This window comes from Centroberyx affinis, unplaced genomic scaffold, assembly GCF_046629955.1.
Source record: "Centroberyx affinis isolate AG114_WGS23_722 - 3 ecotype Tasmania unplaced genomic scaffold, CSIRO-AGI_Caff_v1 ptg002607l_1, whole genome shotgun sequence".
Taxonomy (NCBI): Eukaryota; Metazoa; Chordata; class Actinopteri; order Beryciformes; family Berycidae; genus Centroberyx; species Centroberyx affinis.
Window position 1 is genome coordinate 302,642 of NW_027280806.1, and position 18,650 is coordinate 321,291.

At 44.0% G+C, this 18,650-nt stretch overlaps 2 protein-coding genes across 3 annotated transcripts in view; one reads left to right on the plus strand and one right to left on the minus strand.

Moving 5' to 3' along the window:
• Positions 1-1,457: 1,457 nt before the first annotated feature.
• Positions 1,458-10,654, plus strand: adck2 (aarF domain containing kinase 2). The gene is made up of 8 exons (XM_071534728.1): positions 1,458-2,754; positions 3,327-3,473; positions 4,704-4,832; positions 5,269-5,364; positions 5,749-6,027; positions 8,046-8,174; positions 8,948-9,001; positions 9,682-10,654. The coding sequence occupies exons 1-8, from the start codon at positions 1,879-1,881 to the stop codon at positions 9,820-9,822; spliced, it is 1,851 nt and encodes a 616-aa protein (XP_071390829.1). The 5' UTR covers positions 1,458-1,878; the 3' UTR covers positions 9,823-10,654.
• A 54-nt stretch (positions 10,655-10,708) lies between these two features.
• Positions 10,709-18,650, minus strand: part of srpk2 (SRSF protein kinase 2) — a 65,910-nt gene continuing 57,968 nt past the window's right edge. The window contains exons 13-17 of one of the 2 annotated variants that reach the window (XM_071534725.1): positions 18,525-18,625; positions 17,814-17,921; positions 17,499-17,568; positions 15,428-15,520; positions 10,709-13,478 (exon numbers count right to left, since the gene is read on the minus strand). In XM_071534725.1, the coding sequence (XP_071390826.1) occupies positions 13,294-13,478; positions 15,428-15,520; positions 17,499-17,568; positions 17,814-17,921; positions 18,525-18,625 (557 nt within the window). In that variant the 3' untranslated portion in view covers positions 10,709-13,293. The remainder of the gene's footprint in view (positions 13,479-15,427; positions 15,521-17,498; positions 17,569-17,813; positions 17,922-18,524; positions 18,626-18,650) is intronic. The other variant, XM_071534726.1, reaches the window with a different exon arrangement.

Genomic DNA, 18,650 nt, shown 5'->3' on the forward strand with positions numbered 1-18,650 from the left:
GGTTGGCTTTCCTGTCCATCCACTTTATCTCTCCAACACTTTGTTTACTGATTCATGCACTGGCCAACAGCAACACCACCAACAACAACAACAACAACAACTACCAGCAGTAGCGACAGTGGTGTGCACTGATTGCTGTGGGTGTGGTGTGACTCTAAGTGCTCTTCGACAGACAGACAGGGTTTGGCAGTGTTTGGGTTGATTACCGGTGACCGGCCGGCTCAATGGGAGAACTCAAACGGACAAGTCCACGTCACCATCTGGCACAGAGCTGCAGGATTACACAATGGTCCTGTGGAAAGAGCGGAAGAAGAAAGTGAGAGAACAGGAAGCAAGGTTCGATGGGCATGATGACCAGTGTGATTAATGATTAATAGCCTTTATGTTGTTAAAGCGTGCGCACACACAAACTGCATACAAAGATACACACCTGCACACAGACACACATGCATACTGTACACACACACGCAACTGATTAGGTATCTGGGCTGCCTTGTGATCTGAATTGACCCTTCAGATATACTATACAGCCATATATCTAATACAATGTGTAAGGGCCTCAGCTGCATTCCTGAAGTCATTCCTCTGAGCTGCCTTCATAAAGTGTCTAACATAGCATCACCTCAGCAGAGCAGCAATCCTGCTGACCTCTGAGCCCCAAACCCTGACCTCGCCTTTGAAATGCATGAGAGATCTTAAAAAGCCTGACTTGTCCATCAATAGCTGTGGGGGAGCAGGGGTGTGTGTGGGTGTGGAGGAGGGAGGGGAGGGGGGTCTAGTAACATCTGTTTGGCGTTTATCCTACCTTTTGTGTTCCTGGGTGCTCTATTAGGCCTACAGCAGCTGGGATCCTGGGAGGGTGCGGACCCCACTGTCCGGGGGACACACACCGTGACTGGGAACATGGATGGGACAAGTTCTCAGTCCTTGATATGGGATGTATGTATGCAAGAAACCCAGTCAAGTAAAGGGCTGCAGTAGAAGAAAAGCTGATAGTTCAAACCAGAGTTTTTGTGTGTGTTTGTCTGTCTCCATCTGTTGGGCACTCAAAGTCTCTGCAGTTACTTAAAGAAGTTTAGCTATTGTCAGTTTATCTCTTCCAAAAGCCATTATTATGTTTTAGGGCGTATTAGTTAAAAAGACTTTCCACACACCGTGTTATTATTAAACACACTTAATTAAATCCAGCTGCGTCTGTCAAGTGGTCTTTTGATTCAGTTTGCATAAATTTCTGGGCTTTAAACCGATATATGACACAGAAACGCGCACATGTATGCGCACACGCACACAAAAACGCACAAATTCTCCTCTTCATTTAATGACAAACACTGGAAAAGGTTTGGATGCTAATTTCTCTGTCACGTCTGTAACTCGCATAGCAGAAACACGAACTGCCCCTTTAAAAAACGACGGCGTGACCTTATACCGGGCTGACGTCATACCCGGAAGTAAACCAACTATCATGCAATGTTTTCAATGGCAATTGTGAGCTAAGTCATGGAAAGACTATTTTGTGCACCGGGGAAGACAGAAAATATCCCTATTCCATCCATATACAAGAAGCTTGATTACATGGCAGTGATCGTAAGTTAAGACAACGTCAGCTTTTTAATTTTGTAATTTTGTGTTGTAATGTAACGTAACGTTAACCTAGGCTGTCGCTTTCAAGGTGCCAGTCATAAACTCGTGCATGTTGAGCTCACCGATCATTGCGAGGTCGGAGTTATCTTTGACTCACAGATGACGTCGTGATCAAAGACATCCTTGTCCACGCGAGTGATGAGTTTGCACAAGACAGTTTCACAATACAAGACAAGCATATGTGGATCAACTCTCCTCCACGGCTCGGACTGAGCTGCGGCTATTTGACACACGACCATGGCGGCATTTGGAGCGAGAGCGGTGCTTTTCAACCTGAGGTACACTTTTCAGAAATTAGGCTCCTTTGCCAGAATCAGACTCCTCCAGAATTCCAGGACATGTCTGCTAAAAAGAGGCCAGATTGTAACCCAGATACCTAAGGTTACACTGCTGTGCTGGGGTGCAGTCAACGCAACATCCTGTGTAGCCAGATGCCAGGAGGCCACCCTTGCATCCCAGACCACGGTCAAAAAGTCTTTAGCCAAAGTCCAGGTGCACAAACTCATATTTTTCCTCCGCCTCAGCCTCCGTGCGCTGGTGCTGTTCCTCAAATTCGGCCCCCTTCTCCTCCTCTCCCCCCTGGCTCTGGTCTCCACTCGCTGGGCCTCTTGCTGGCTGGATGCTCTGCTCTGGGTGACTGAGACGTCTGGTCTCACTTTTATCAAGCTGGGTCAGTGGGCCAGCACCAGGCGGGACATCTTCTCCCAGGACTTCTGCGACCGCTTCTCCAGGCTCCACGTCAAGGTGCGGCCTCACTCCTGGGCCCACACCAAGCAGTGTCTCCGCCGGGCGTTCGGGGAGGGCTGGAGGAGGCTGTTTGTGTTCGAGAGCAAGGAGCCGGTGGGCTCGGGCTGCGTGGCCCAGGTGTACCGTGGCTGGGCCAGGGTGGACAGCGTGGAGGACCCGGCCTTCCAGACGCTGGTGGAGGAGATGGAGAGGGAGGATCTGCTGGAGGCCTGGGAGATCCCGGGTCTAGGAGGCGTGGCCAGCTCCCTGTGGGGGCTCCGGAAGGGGAAGGGGGAGGAGGAGAGCCATGAGGAGAGGAGTCACCCAGAGGACCAGCATGAGGAGAACAGCACAGAGAAGGAGCACCTGATACCTGTGGCTATCAAGGTGAGTGAGAGACTCACAAAGTACCATTACTATTAGGGATGGGATAATATGCTTATCTCACGATACGATTCAATACACTATATGGGTTTCATGATTCGATACAACTACGATACAATGTAATAAATAGAAATTCAATGACAACAAAGTCTGACTGTGCGGAATTATGTTTATTTCTGAGCCACAAATGTTTCTCGCAATGGCATTGGCTTGTTAGAATGTAAACAACAATGTTAACATGTCATTACAAAGTGCAATTACTATAATTTTGACAGAAAGTTTGTGAAATTGTGACAGACAAACCATCTCATTTATGAATACTACAGCAGAATAAAATGGAGCTAATATCACAACTGATTTTTCTGCCCCACAACACGTATTGTCACATTTTTGTAATCTGATATATTGAATTTCGTCCCATCCCTAATTACTATATGCATGGTGATGCTGCAATCTGATTCAGATGAAAAATATTGAATCAATGCTTCCAGGTGTTTGTGTGTCAAATAGAAGACAAGTGTGATCCTTTCAGGCCCTGCAGCAGATTTCTACAAGTTGTCTGTGTTGTATTGAAGGTGCTGCACCCAGGCATCAGGAGGCAGGTGGAGATAGACCTGCTGCTGATGAGAGCGGGCAGCTGGCTCCTGCACTGTCTGCCCGGCCTCAAGTGGCTCAGCCTTCCCGAGATAGTGGAGGAGTTTGAAAAGCTCATGACCAAACAGGTAGGAATATTCACACTGCTACATTTAGAGTGAAGTTCAGAATATTCAAAGACTGTTCACATGGGAGTTGATTTGTCTTTTTTTACTGTGGAAGAAAACTGTGGAAGAAAGACAAGAGAGTGGCAGGTTTAATCAGTCTGCTGGTTGGGAGCCAAGGAACTCAAAATCTGGATGATTACACAGAGTTTTGTAGTTTTGAATATTCATGATTATGTTAATACGGATAGAATATAATACAGCTAAGGTCATATGAACAAGACTGAACAACCAATGATAATTATACAGTAGTTCTAGCACTTTAAGGAGATGCTTAATAAGAGGTGACCACCTTCTTCTAGAACACAACGAGTTATTTTGTCAAGGCAACTTGGTCAGTGGTATCTATGAGATTTGGGCATTTGAACATTCCAGGCTCACAGTTCTGTGAGAAACACACAAGGTGTTATTTCTAGAGCTGCAACGATTAATCGATTAATCGATTAGTTGTCAACTATTAAATTAATCGCCAACTATTTTGATAATCGATTAATCGGTTTGAGTAATTTTTTAAGAAAAATAAGTAAAAATTCTCTGATTCCAGCTTCTTAAATGTGAATATTTTCTGGTTTCTTTACTCCTCTATGACAGTAAACTGAATATCTTTGGGTTGTGGACAAAACAAGACATTTGAGGACGTCATCTTGGGCTTTGGGAAACACTGATCGACATTTTTCACCATTTTCTGACATTTTATAGACCAAACAACTAATCGATTAATCGAGAAAATAATCGGCAGATTAATCGACAATGAAAATAATCGTAGTTGCAGCCCTAGTTATTTCAGAGTTTAATCTTATAATGGTGAAGCATTCAGTATTCTTGAGTTTTAGGCACTTATAAGGTGTAAATAATGGATCAAAGGTTACATATTAAGTGAACACATAGGTATGTTGCTTAGTATAGATACTTTTCCATTTCTTCCTCAACACTACACATCCTTCTACACATTTACATTGCTACATTTCTACAGGTCAGAGTGCAGGATCATCTGAAATGTAAAAAAAAAAAAACCCAAAGGTGCCTACATGTAAGACAAATCATATTACATTTGCAATATGACAAAAAAAAACAAACAGAAAAACATTGGAAATTATACATCAAAGTAGACAACTCTACCTCAGAAACAAGGAGCTGGACGTGGGAACTGAATAAAAAAATAGTGTTTGATTGTTTAATTGACTTTTATTTTAGATTGACCTCCGCTTTGAGGCCAGGAACATCGAGCGGTTCCGGGAGAATTTCCGCGATGTGGATTCTGTCAAGTTCCCAACTCCGCTACGACCATTTGTCACCAGGACCATCTTAGTGGAAACCTTTGAAGTGAGTAGAGAAGGCTTCGTCACGTGTGGCTGGTCAAACTAGAGGGAAACAACAGGAGAAATAAATAAACCGACTGAATGATTGACTGATACAGACTGAGCTCATATTGCTTATGCAAATTAGCAAATGTTTTAATCTTTGTGGAGTTCCAGATGGGTGGGATTTACTGCACCAGTGCAACTCAAACAAATGTCAAATATATCATTCACAGAAAAGTTTCCTAAACTGACTTAACTTTGCTGTGATTGTCACATCCTTCTGGCGCTCATTGCAGTGTCTTATATAGCAAAATCCCCCCATCTGACACCTCAGCTGTGATTTCTAGGCTATATGCATCATTCTGGTTGAAGTAATATACTTTTCATTCACTTCACTCATAAATGAGGCCAGCATTTATTTTCAGCTGTGTGAATTGTGACACCCATGTGTTTTTCAGGAGAGTGAGCCCATCTCCAACTACCTGAGCTCTGAGGTGCCTCAGGAGGTGAAGCAGAGAATAGCCAGGATGGTAGTCGACACCCTGCTAAAGATGGTGAGATGTGTTATCTGCTGGCCATCGGTTCCATCTGGTTAATCATTACCATCGCTGTGATTTCATACCCTGTGGGATTGGTCTATGGCTGATCTTATCAGAACCTGTCTCTCTTTCATCCTGTTTGTCTCTCTGTCTTCCTCTCTCTCTCTGACTCTGACTCTCTGTGCTTGTGTGTGTGTGCTATTTTTCTGTGTATATGTGTGAGAGAGAAAGAAAAGTGTGACTATACATTTGTGTGTACAGTATGTGTCTGTTTGACTACACTTACCTATGTGTCTGGCTGTATGTTATCATTTGACCTGATGTACTTTGTTCAATTCATGTCTCTATCATTCCTACATTGTCACTATCTATCCCGCTACATTTTTATGTATATTTCAGGTATTTGTGGACAACTTCGTCCATGGGGATCTCCACCCAGGAAACATCCTGGTCCAGCAGCGGGGGCCTGGTGTTGGTTCCAGTGATAGTGCTGGTGTCCCAGGGGTGTCCCAGGGTAAGGCCACCCTCACCGACCTGTGGGACACTGTGGTGGTCAGCGTCAGGCCGGACCCGTCCCCTTTCCAGTTGGTGCTGCTGGACGCCGGCATTGTGGCCCAGCTCAGTGACCATGATCTTGCCAACTTCAAGGCTGTCTTTACCGCTGTGGTGCTACGGCAGGTGAGAAGGGAAAGGGTACATACTGTACATAAAGTGTCCAGACTAAACTTTGGTTAGAGAAACAGTCCTTCAGCTAGAGGATCTGGATTCAAGCCCTGTATCGGCAAGTGTCCAACCTGCTCAAGTGGCCTGGAACACTCTGGACACTCAAGCCCAGATTCGCTAAATGTTTTCACAGGGAACAGCACACTAAATCACCAAAATGATAAAATCTGAATTCCATGCTATTCACTAGTCGTGCTGAATGAGTTGAAAGTGTGTCTTATAGTGCCGGTCAAAAAATAAAGCCTTGATGATGTCATGGTCATGCATATGTAAATTATATTTGAATCTCATTCTTTTGCCCATATATTTATTTGTATGTGAGGGCATGCAAATACAGATTGCGCCCAAATCACTTCCCCAAATTACTTTAGCGCACGATCCTTTGAAAGGCAATTTATAATTGGTGATAATAGCTTGATTCAATGGCTTGTTTGCACCACAACTTGATTTGTATAAATATCTTAGAGAATAAGACAAAAGACGACTCTGTGCTCTTAGCTCAACCAATTGAGGTGCCAAAAAGTTAGCAGATTGCCCTTGAAACGCAATCTTAGCAAGTCTGCACTTGAATCCCCACCAGCTACAGGGGCGCTTTTCTGTAGCTGACCCTGCATGTGAAAAGAGATAAAGTGAAAAGTGAAAAGATAAAAGCAGGTTTCCCACCGGTCATGAAATTTCTGGAATATCATGGAATTTTGAGAGGTGTATTCCAGACCGGGAAATTTCTAAATTCTCTGTGGAAGTCGGGGAATATCAGGAAATTATACTTAACAGGAATATATATGGCGGGAATGTATTTCACAATTTATTTCACACATTCATGGCATTAGATGGTTGGCTTCAGCTGTTTTTCTACATTGCATGGCTACTTCTCCACAGCTAACGCCGGGTTCAGACCGCAAGCGTAAGCGCCGCGAAGCGCCGCGAAGCGTCAATTTACGTGCGAGCAGGAGCCTGGCTGTTCACACCAGACGCGCATTTCTCCGCGCCGGTCACCAAGCGATTCTGCTCTACAGGAGGAGAAAACCCCGTGGAAACAGGCTGTAGCTGCTCACACTGTGTTCCAACAGCCACCAAAGCTTCATCTGTTCACTGCTGTCCTTGTAGAAACACTGCTGACAGCTCACTGTAGCTTTTCCACATCAGGGATGAACTTTATATTTTCCATCTTCTTAATTTCCCCCTTTCTTCACAAACTCCCTCATATCAAAGCTGTCACGTTTATTTGTTTGTTTTCTCAGCAAGAGTCGTGACTTGTGATCAGGCAATAATTAGGAAAGCCTAGGGGACCTAGATCTCTCCCTCTCCCCCTCTCTCTATCTCTTTAAATAATTAGCCTACATATATAAATTAAGTAGCCTGTAAATAAACAAACTTAAACATGTATCCTTGTTTACTTTTGTGGTAACAATAACAGACGCAATTTTCAAAAGACAAGTGATAATTCAAAACCAGATAGATCATCATCCTACAATGTGTTGCATTTAAAACTTGCATCAGTGCAGATTGATTCATCAACAACAACAGTGAAGACCCTGGTAAGTTGATCATTTAATATATTTGTGATTCTGTGGTGATATAATGGAGATATGACCATCTATAGTGTTTTCTATGGCGTTTTCCTGTGAAATGCGCGCCGCGGCTCGCGGAGAAAATAGACCAGACGCCGAAACTGGCGCTCCAGATCGCGAGCCGGCCGCGGAGCTCCGCGCCGAGGCGCGGCGCGGCGCGCCCGGTCTGAACGGTCAAATCGGTTAACATGGGCGCCGAAAGGAAACTGGCTCCGCTTCGCGGCGCTTACGCTTGCGGTCTGAACCCGGCGTAATCCAACTGCTGTGGAAACCCGCCTGTTAACTACTTCAGAACTTTTCTGAGATTAAAAACATAAACAAACAAACAAGGAAGGAATAACATTTTTAGGTCATGGTGGTGCTGCGACTCCGACTGACTGCCACCATGGCTGTTTTCTTCAGGGGGAGCGGGTGGCAGAGTTGATCCTGCATTATGCCAGGGCTAATGAGTGCCAAGACGTGCCGCGCTTCAAGAAGGAGATGGCGCAGCTGGTGGACCAAGCCCTGAGCAACACCCTCTCCCTGGGAAAGGTACTGACCTAGATTTCTGCTTTCTTTTGTCTGTGTTGTGACTAGATGTTGCTGATGTAGAGCTGGACACAATGATGGCTAAAATGGTAATCACGGTTATTTTGTTAGATATCTTAATCATGATTATTGATCTTTATTTGAGGAAGAAAATTAATTTACTACACTTTTGGCATCGTACATCATATCTTGACTATTTTCAGCTACGGTGGACAAATGTTTGAATAGTTAATGCCAATATGCTATGATTATTGGAAACTAAAATCATACATTGCAGCCTGAATGCTATTAGTTTCACATCTTTGCTTGATTTCCTGATTGTTCTCAGTGTCCCTGTTAAGAGTATTGGTAAATGTACTGTATGTGCAAAATAAATATGAGCAAATTTTATTTAGTTTAATACTCATTCTCATATAGGCTTGCACTAGTCTGCAAAATTATCCATCCGTTCTAATCAGAAAAAGAAGTGGTATATGCATAATTGATATACTGTAGGCAAACAGAAGGGCTGAGGAAATTAACACTAACCACTATAGTGTAATGCAGGTAAATTTTTGCTGCGGCTGGTAAGTTAGTCTTCTCTACTAGCCAATTTGGCAGGTAACCATCCATCAATTGGCAGTCTTATTCTATTCAAAACATCTTGTTGGCTGGTGACAGAGCCAGTGAATTTTGGGAAACATTAGCCACTGTGGCTAGGGTACAAAAAAGTTAGTTTCACCCCTGGTTGTTGTTGAGATGTTGTGTTTTTATTGAATTTTTGTTTGTGCTTACAGATCCAAGTCGCTGACTTGCTCTCCAGAGTCTTTGGCCTGCTCATCAGACACAAGGTAAAACATCAGGAGCTAATTTTCAGTTGGCTGTCAAATGAAGCGCTGGAGCTGGCTCAGATCACTAACCTTTGATGTCTCAAAGCTTAAGCTGAAGTAACTTTATAACAAGCAACATCTCAGACTGAGCCACTGCTCTGTTACTCTGCTCCTAACCAGATTTTCTCTAGTGAAAGAGTCTGGAAATCTATTTCTGTGAACTAGTCAATAATGAGTTTTGTGTCTTATTGTGAGCAAAACTATATTTCTTACAGTTTCAGCTGGGAGAAAATAAATTGGGAAGACATTAAAGATCCATTCCCTCTGTCCCACTGTGCTAGACTTTACTCTTAGGGAGGTCTGGCTTGCTAGGCTGCTGCTTTGTGAAGGCTGCTGGTTCATTTTCTTTTGAGACATGCAAGAAAATTCAGGGGGAACAAAGAGAACATAAAAAGTATTTTTCCATGTGACCTCAGCGGTTTGTTGATGCATTTGAAATGCTGCATTGATGTGTTGAAAGCTGTTTGAATCAGCCGTAACCAACATAACATCATTACTAGGAAACAGTGTAGCCAGCCAAAGCTAAGTCATAGTTTCATAATAGCAGCAGGAGTTTGTTCATTTTCTGTTGTTTAAGATATTTAGATGGCAGTTTTCTTGGATGCAAAATTGATGTTGTTCAATGTTGTTTGCTGTTCTAGGTGAAGCTGGAGAGTAACTTTGCGTCCATTGTGTTTGCCATCATGGTGCTGGAGGGCCTGGGCAGGTCCCTGGATCCCAACCTGGACATCCTGGAGCTGGCCAAGCCACTGCTGCTCAAGAACTGTGCCTCACTGCTCTGATACAAACAAATTCATACACACACACAGATATGCTCACAGACACATGCACATGCACAGCAGTTCCAAAACGCATACACACATACTGTACATACATACATATTCTTCCACCGTCATGATGAAGGTTTGTCTTCAAGCTTACAATCCCAGATTCCACTGCGGATCAAGAGGGTTTGTTCCGTTGCTACATTTCATCGGTGTTGATGCCATAAGTACCTCGTTGAATTTTACACCGGTGGCTATTTCAACTTTGAACGGTCTTACTTTTAAATTTTATCATCCACCGTCTGGTTGGAGTATGAAAAGTTCACCCATCGTAATCGCCTATAAGTTTTTTGCCTTGTCAACTATTTTCCAGTGTGAGAAATGCCTAATGAATGGGAGCATGTGCGCTTTACTTGAGGCACCACTTGTGGTTTATTGTGTGCTAATGGATGGAAGTCAGACACGTTGGCAAGCACACAGATGCCATCAGAGACCATTTGTAGTGATATAAGATATAAAAAACCCTACTGCGACAATCCCTAGTTGATGCTCAGAAGCATGTTTTTACTTTTTAATGACTAATATTGATCTCAGGATGTCTTTTATCACTTCATGTTTTATTGCAGCTTAGATAATGTTGCCTAATGGCATATATTTGCTTTTAGTGTGAGTCATAATAAGCTAGCATTTGTTCTTAAACACTTCATTGACATTGTGAAGTCTTTGCCTAATGTATTCACAATTGACCCATGTCTTTTTACTTTCCATCAAAAATTGTGGGAACACTTCTATTAATTATACATATCAATAAAAAAAGGGAATCTATAGTAATTGATCTTCTTTTCCTCTGTTCCCTTTGGTGACCAGTAGTAAGTTGTATAACCCTTTCAGTGAGGTTGATTGATGTGACTTCAAAGTTTTAGCCGGGCCATACACAGTGGAAAATGGCAAACACTACATCAAGGCCACAGAATCCATTAATTTACAATTTTATTAAATCTGTCAATGAAAAACACAGACAAGAGACGCGATTCTGTCAATGTCATCAGGAAGAACAGTCAGCATGGCTGAGAGTGAGATCAGGAGCTTTTGGTGCAAAAAAATTCATCATCACATACTCTTTATTGCAAAACTGTTTGATCGTTTTTCATCACCATCAAGAGCCCAGACAGAGCAGCACTGTTCATGTAAGGAGGGAGGGGAGAGGTGACAACTGTGTAAAAAAAGAACTAATTTGAATAATAATAATAACAGTAATAATAATAATATAATTACAAAAGAAATAAAAACATCTCTAACAGACAAACACAATCACCTCAATATAAGACGAGATTCGGTCACGGTCACAACAACCAGAGAAAAGTTGTTTTCTTTTTTTTTTCTCTCTTTTTTTTTAAATGAATTAAATAGTTTTTAAAAATATCTCACCATTTACTTATACTCATCTTTTTTTCATTTATTGCGAAAAAATAGGCAACTGGACTAATTGTGATGATGCGAGTTTTTGTGTGTGTGACAGAGAAATAGAGAAAAGTGGAGAGATACTGTATAGTGGAACGTCTTGGAGCGTTGGCACTGAGAGCAGCAGCAGTGTGCGGCGATGCAGTACTCTCCTTCAGCCACCGGGTGGCACAGTTCAGTCGAAACATTCCTCCGGGCCTGAGCTATCGCAGCCCTACTGTACTAGAGGAGGTCAAGTCCCGCCAACAACAGCCTCTGTATCGGAATGATGCTTGTGTGTTGAATCTCTGTCCACGGTCGGGTATCTGTGTTGCCAGATCTCAGTTCTATGTACAAAGGTTTCAAATCCCTGAAGGACATCTACAAAGACAAGTGCAACCTCCATTTGACCATCCCCTTTCTGGAGAAGCTCAGGGATCGAGGGGTTCCTCTGTAGGAAAAAAAGGGGGGTAGTACCAATCAGATCTGGTAAACGTGCCACAGCAGGACTCAACAGAATTGTTCTTGGTTTGGGACAAGGGAGTAGAAGTCAGGAATGATGGGAAAGGACCAAGATCCAGGAATGTCAAAGAAAGGGGAGCTGTAAAGAAGTGACCTTCCTCAGACGGGGCACCGACAACGTCGTAAAATAAGTCTCTCGTCTTTCAAACAAAACGTCCAAAAGGGATGAACACAGAAAAGAAACAAACTAAACCAATGAAACGCACAACTGAAACACGCATCCATCGTCCGTTTGTTATATCCGTTCATGCTGATCGATCAGTCTCTCCATGCTTTTCTTTAAAAAAAAATCACTGTTTCACGACAGAGAAACTCTTTATAGACCAAGCTGTCCTGCTCGGCTTCAGTGATAAATTTATCTTTTTTTTTTGTTTCTTGCTCATCCCGTGCTTTGTCTGCCTGTCTTTCTGTCAGTGTGGCAGCTGTTGTGTGGCGCCCCCTGGAGGGCTGGCTGCCCTCCGTGTCTCTGCGGTGGCCTGGGGCGGGGCATGCAGCTCATCGGGGTGGGGAAAGTGGGGAACCGGGACAGGTAACAGGGGTTTTTTGGACCGCGGCCTTGGGAGATTTTGGGGGATCGGGGTGTAAACTGTTCAGCAGTACTGCTTTAGTCTGGGGTGGGGGCTTCATCCAGCAGGGAGGGGAGGGGAGGCTACTGGGCTGGAAACAGTGGAGAAGAGAGACGTAGAGAGAGAGGAAGGGTCTATGCTGACAGATCTCAAATAACTCCCTCGACTATGCAGAAGTACAGGCACATACACACTTCTCCCTCACACGCGAACACACACACACATATTTGTCTGTCTTTGGGGCCCTGGCTATGTAAAGGTCATGGCAGATGGAGCTCTGGGCTGTCAGCATTGCAGCGGGGCTGCTCATTGACTTTCCTCTCTCGTCATTGAAAAGATCAGCAGCTAAGTCAGCGGCCCATGACTGGATCCAAACGAGGTAAAACTGAGAATGAGTGGCCTAGGAAGAGATAGCTTGATAGGTAGATGGATGGGACAGGCTGAGAACTTGACGCCAGAAGAAGAGAAGAGAGCACATCTCTTTCGGACATCAGACAAGGCCTGACTTCTCCCTTTCACAGTGTGAGCAGCATCCATCCTCAAATCGTCTGAATCTTTTGTGTTTAGGTAGTACGCCGCACTGGGAGACGTCTTGGAAGACACAGCCATGGCATCGGCTACTATGTCATTTTATCTCCATAAGGTTGTGCGGGAGGGAATTGCGCCTGAGTCTGTCATCTTTACATTGATTTTGGGGAAAAGATGGAGGGGTTGTGTGTGCGGGACTTAGATATCTCAGATATGCGTGTATGTGTGCATGTGTGGGATAGGGCTGGAAAGAATACGACAAAATCCTATCGCTCTCTCATCACTTCCAACTCTCTCACTCGCTTTGTTTCTTCATCTCCAGCCTCTCTCCTCTCTGTCATTCCACAGGCCGGCCGCCACCAAAGGGTGATATTTAGGCTAGTTGTTTGGGATGTTTTTGGGGAGGTGGGGGGGGTCTGACCAGAATGTGTGGCTATGAGCTAAGCCAGGGGTGGTTGAGGCAGTCGCCGGCCGAGGCCCTCTTCTCGGGCACCATCTCCAGCATGGGCAGAAGGAAGTGGGTGAAGTGGCCGGCGTCCTCATGCGACCAGCCGTACTTCTCCACCAGCACGTCAAATAGAGACCAAGGCTTCAGCTTGGTGATGTGCCGCAGCTCGCCTGCAGGGGGCAATAGGGAGCAGAGTCAGCCACACGGCATTGGAGAAAGTGGGGAGAGAATAGAGCAGTGGTTTTCAACCATGTGACATGGAGGGCAAGAGTCTGCAGGGTTTCAATCCAACCAAACCCTACAGCAGCTGATTTCACAGATTGGTTCCTCCTGTCTGGTTGAAGGCATGTTAATCAGTGAAATGATATGCTATAGTGTTTGGTTGGAATGAAAACCTACAGACTCTTGGCTCATGATTGGCACGTGGCTGAAAACCACTGGAATAGAGGGTGAGATTGAAGGGACAGAAAGAAAGGAAGAGAGAGAAAGAGAAGTGGAGAGGTAATAGAAATAGACAAGAAGAGGAAGGCCTACATTATTAAAGAGAAGAGGAAAAGGATTGGCTGAGAGAGCTAGAGTGACAGCGAGAAAAGTACAAGAGAGAATGATTGATGATGGGAGAAATCAAGACAGAGGGTCCAGTTCAAACCATGGCTGCCATGGTAACCTCTCCTTCCTCTGCACTGATTGGACAGCACAAAATGGGGGAAAGCAAACCGTTTATCGAGACTTTCCATATATTGTAGAGGAGACTAATGAGGCCACAGTGTTGAAACATGTTAATTTCTGACAGCAATAAAAAGCATTGAAACACAAGTGTGTGCACAAGTCTTCAGTATTGTGAACCTCCTCTAAGTTTGTGCTTCCATTGTTCTCTTCCCAATTATTGTATCTGCTCCCCCCCCACCCAAGTTCAATACAAATCAGTGTGCACGAAGGAAACAAGGTAACACCGCCGCTCAATAGTATTGCGACAGGGCCCGAGGCAGCGAGGCAGACAGGAGAAGCCGATAGAGACAGAGCGAGAGAGTCAGACCAGATTAACAGAGCGCCAAGAGATAAAAGGGAGAACATTGAGACATCAAGCGCAGGCTCAGACCTCAGATTGAGACAACATCAAAGGCGGAATATTCAAGTCTCATGACGCAGTATGAAGAATATATGAGCAGAGAGGGAATGAGATAGAGAGAGAGGGAAAGAAGAGAGAATACATGAGAGAGTGCAAGGGTTATAAACTGTATCAAACAGAGATACACTTACCAGAATCATTGAGGTATATGGCACACTTAAGACCTTAGGCACAGTAAGGTAAATCCCTACTGCTACATGTATAGGCTGGGAATGTGACTATTCTATTAGGGCTATGTTATTATTTTCATTAATAATACTGGCAGAGTTAGACTACGTGGTTCAGTTGCTAGCCAAACCAAAGTCCCTTTAAGAGTCTCTGGTCAAACATCTTTAGGCTATTAATCCTAATGTTGCTATACAGTCTGCAGAGAGAGTTCAATTGGTTCTTTTTGCTGTGAATTCACAAAATTTATGTTGCTGAGAAGAATATAAGGAAAATCTATTGACTGTCTGCTACTGGCTCTACTACTGACAGATTTGTTTGTATGTATGTTAAAACATTTTACAAGAAAATCCCTTTTCTTCTCCCACTACAAACTAAATCGATCAGTTGGCCACCAGTCCTGGGTCAAATAGTATTTGCATATAACTTTAAAGTTTATTCTCATCTCCTAGGCGTTTGAGATGGAGTGGGTTGCCACATACAAAAATACAGTGCCAGAAGGTTTAGACAATCGCAGCAAAGTATTTGAAAATCAATTTAGTATTCACTTTTTTGTGACTGACAACTTACCTTTCCCTATCTGAATGCCCTGATGCAGTAGACCCTGGCAGTGCTAAAACAAATGCTAATTATTAGCAAAATACTATTTGATCCAGGTCTCATGACCACCAAGAGATTGCCCATACGCTATGGCTGGTGCTTTCTGTGCCTCTCCACAAGGCCTATGCCTGTACTATACATATAGTATACTATACCTGTAATATACCTATACTAGTATACTATACCTGTACTATACCTATACCTATACTAGCCGGTGTCGTTTACCTTTCTTGGAGAAAAACTCTCGGCTGTACTTCCCGGCAGCGACCACTTTGCGCGGGACCTTCCCAAGGAGCTCCATGATCAGAGCGATGTGGTCTGCCCACCACCACATAACATACATACATCACAAGAGAACAGGCACGGGACAGCATTACAGCATGCACACACACTTACATACACACTGTGTGGGACTGACACACACTGCTACCTGGGGATACTGCATGGACACACTGACAGACTGAGTGGGAGAGTATTGTGGGTAGTTTTGGCACTTCTTTTTATGAGGGATAAAATTGTGTTTTCAATGGCAATGTTTTCAATCAGCACACCCAAATTACAGGCAGCAAGCTCAAATCCAAAACAACGTAATGGCTCCTATTTTGTGCTGAAATGACACTGTGTCCCGACTGTCTGTCAGTGTACATGTTATGTCCATCTAGGCGTCTGTGTATCCCAGTCCCACCAGCTCTCTGGCCAGCGCTACCTCTTCGGTTGAAGAACTCCCGGGAATATTTTCCGGAGAGCGCAAAGTGCCTCGGAATACAGCCCAGCAGCTCTATGATGTGGGCTATGTGGTCTACGGAGGAGAGAGGGAGGGAGGAGGGAGGAGACAGGGAAGGAGAAACAGAAGAGGGATGCCAAAAAAAGAAGAAGGAAGAGAAGGAGGTGCAAAAGACAGAGAAAGGGGGGAGATGAGGAAGAGAAGGATTAGTCGGAGGAGGAGGAGGAGGAGGAGGAGGAGGAGGGGGGAGGGAGGGAGAAATTAAGTAAATAAAGAAGAGGAGGAGGGAACAAATATAAGAAGAAGGGGAAAGTGGGAGAAAAAGTATAGAGGGGGAAATGGAGGAAAACATGAGGAAGATAAGGGAGAGGGATGGAAAAGAGAAAGAAAGAGACAGACAGTCACAGTCACAGACAGTAAAGGAGAAAAATCAGTGTTAGTGAGCTGAGCCTCCACAGCAGAGGTGATGAGATGAAATGTTCAGGGTTGGAGCAAAGTGACATGCATTTAAAATCAGAATTGAATGAATGGGAACCTGAAGCAATATTTTCAGTTTGGCTTCGATGGTAGGAGATCAACATTTCTTGTTGTAAATCAACAAGACGTCATGACAAAACCGGCGCTGGCATATTGCCTGTGCAAACATGCAAAATGAGGTTGTCTTCTCGCATGTGAGGAGAAAAATAATGCTTGTGAGATCAGTGGAGATCAAGAGATCAAGGAGGTGACGCGGGGATGAGGGTGCACAGTTTGGGGATGTGCGGCATTGTGCAAGTCTTTCGGAACAAATAGCATGGAGAATGAGCAGGGCGAATGGCAAGCCAGAGTCTACATGCAGATATGGGGACTGTAAAGTTTTAAGGGTAACAGGATATAGATACACACAGGTAGTTATAGGATACAGCTAACTGACTAGCATTGCCAGTCTCGTTTTATGCTTCAGAGCCTTAAACCATTAATTCTTGCCATTTACAGTCTGTTGACAGCAAACAAAGGAAATATGTAAAAGTCATCCTATCTAGTTCAATGGAAGGATTACTGTGAGCTCTCTGTGTGTATCTACAGCATTTTTAACAAGTCAGATGATAAATGTAGGGTGGAGATGAGTGGAGGCATAGCAGCAGAATACAAGGACAGGTTTCACAGTTGACAGTGGATAGGGGGACTTGGGGTGAGGGATGTGCTAAATTATACTAAGCTCATTTTGAGGCATCTTTAACCGTTTTGCAGTCAGCCAATCAATCTTCATTAGCTATCACTGACAAACGTGTTCCTACGCAAATAAATAGCATATACATTTCAAGCAGCACGATTCATCAATCATTAAAGATGCATTCAATGTCACACAACCTTAACTTTGTTCTCATATTATACTGTACATCAAAAAACTAATAACTCCTACTACAACAGTACTTTAAACTTTAAAAAACTGTTTGTTTTTGAGCCAATTTCCTGAATATAGATCAATCTTAAAATACAAGAATGTCCTGTGAAATACTTTTGAATGAGAATTTGTCTATGCTTGTGACATTAAGCTTTATGTGTATGGCACTAAGAAAAATAAAAACGTACCCTCATCACGGGAGTAGTCCTCTCCAGAGTGGGGCTCAAAAAGGTAGTCTCCAGTAGCCAGCTCAAACGCCTGCAAGACATAGGATGGAGTACTTGAGTGGTTATGTGTGTGTGTGTGTGTGTGTGTGTGTGTGTGTATGTATGGAGTGGGTGGGTGTGTGTAATTTAAATATGAGAGTCAGTGTATATGTCTATGTGTTAGGTCCATCCATTGTGAATATGTAATACGTATGTATAACACAACAATTTATGTGACTATAGAATGTGTTATGCCTGTACATTGTGTGTGTGTGTGTGTGTGTGTGTCTTCCTCACCATGCAGGCGGTGCTCCAGATGTCAGCAGGAGTGCTATATCCGGCTCCTATCAGGACCTCAATAGAGCGGTACTGCCTCGTCTGAATGTCCTCTGTGAAGTGCTTGTGCTGAGGAGAGGAGAGGAGAGGAGAGGAGAGGAGAGGAAAGGAGAGGAGAGGAAAGGAGAGGAGAGGAGAGGAGAGGGGAGGGGAGGGGAGGGGAGGGGAGGAGAGGACAGGAGAGGAGGAGAGGAGAGGAGAGGAGAGGAGAGGAGAGGAGAGGAGAGGAGGGGAGAGGAGAGGACAGAGGAATTTAACGAATATATCAAGGATGGGGAATTTTATGCCAATTTAAATACCTTGATCTTTGGTCATTTAAAATGTAGCCTAGTGCAAGACACTCAAATAAGGAAACACATGCAGGGACACAAATTATGCTCAAGTTTATTTAAAATGTATTTAGAGCGAGCACAGAAGGTAGCCTAAACATAGCCGGTATTTCACTGATGCATGTGCTTCCCCATTTGTGCCTCTTGTGCTACTGCTTCCTATTGACCGCAACCTGACACTTGTTCATCAGTTTTCTTGACTGTGAGGACTTAAATACTACAATTTAAAACGTAAAAAGCTATGTTTCGATTCAAGTAATCATTGCCTCTCACATCCAGCACCCACCCACACAGTTGGCCACACATGGACACACACACATAAATCCTGGATGCTGTGTCTTACCACCCAGCAGGCATTGCCCAGATCAGCAATCTTGACTCGGATAGTGTCAGCGTTGCGGGGGTCTAGTGGGTTGACCAGGAGGTCTGCAGCTCTGGCCCTGACTGGGAGGAGACGGGGAGGGAAAGC

What these genes read in the sequence shown, in the direction of transcription:
- adck2 (XM_071534728.1), top strand. Translation starts at nt 1,879, where the DNA reads ATGGCGGCATTTGGAGCGAGAGCGGTGCTTTTCAACCTGAGGTACACT. An exon ending in TCGACACCCTGCTAAAGATG is followed by an intron (nt 5,365 to 5,748) that starts GTGAGATGTGTT and finishes TGTATATTTCAG; the next exon opens with GTATTTGTGGACAACTTCGT. An exon ending in GCCTGCTCATCAGACACAAG is followed by an intron (nt 9,002 to 9,681) that starts GTAAAACATCAG and finishes TTGCTGTTCTAG; the next exon opens with GTGAAGCTGGAGAGTAACTT.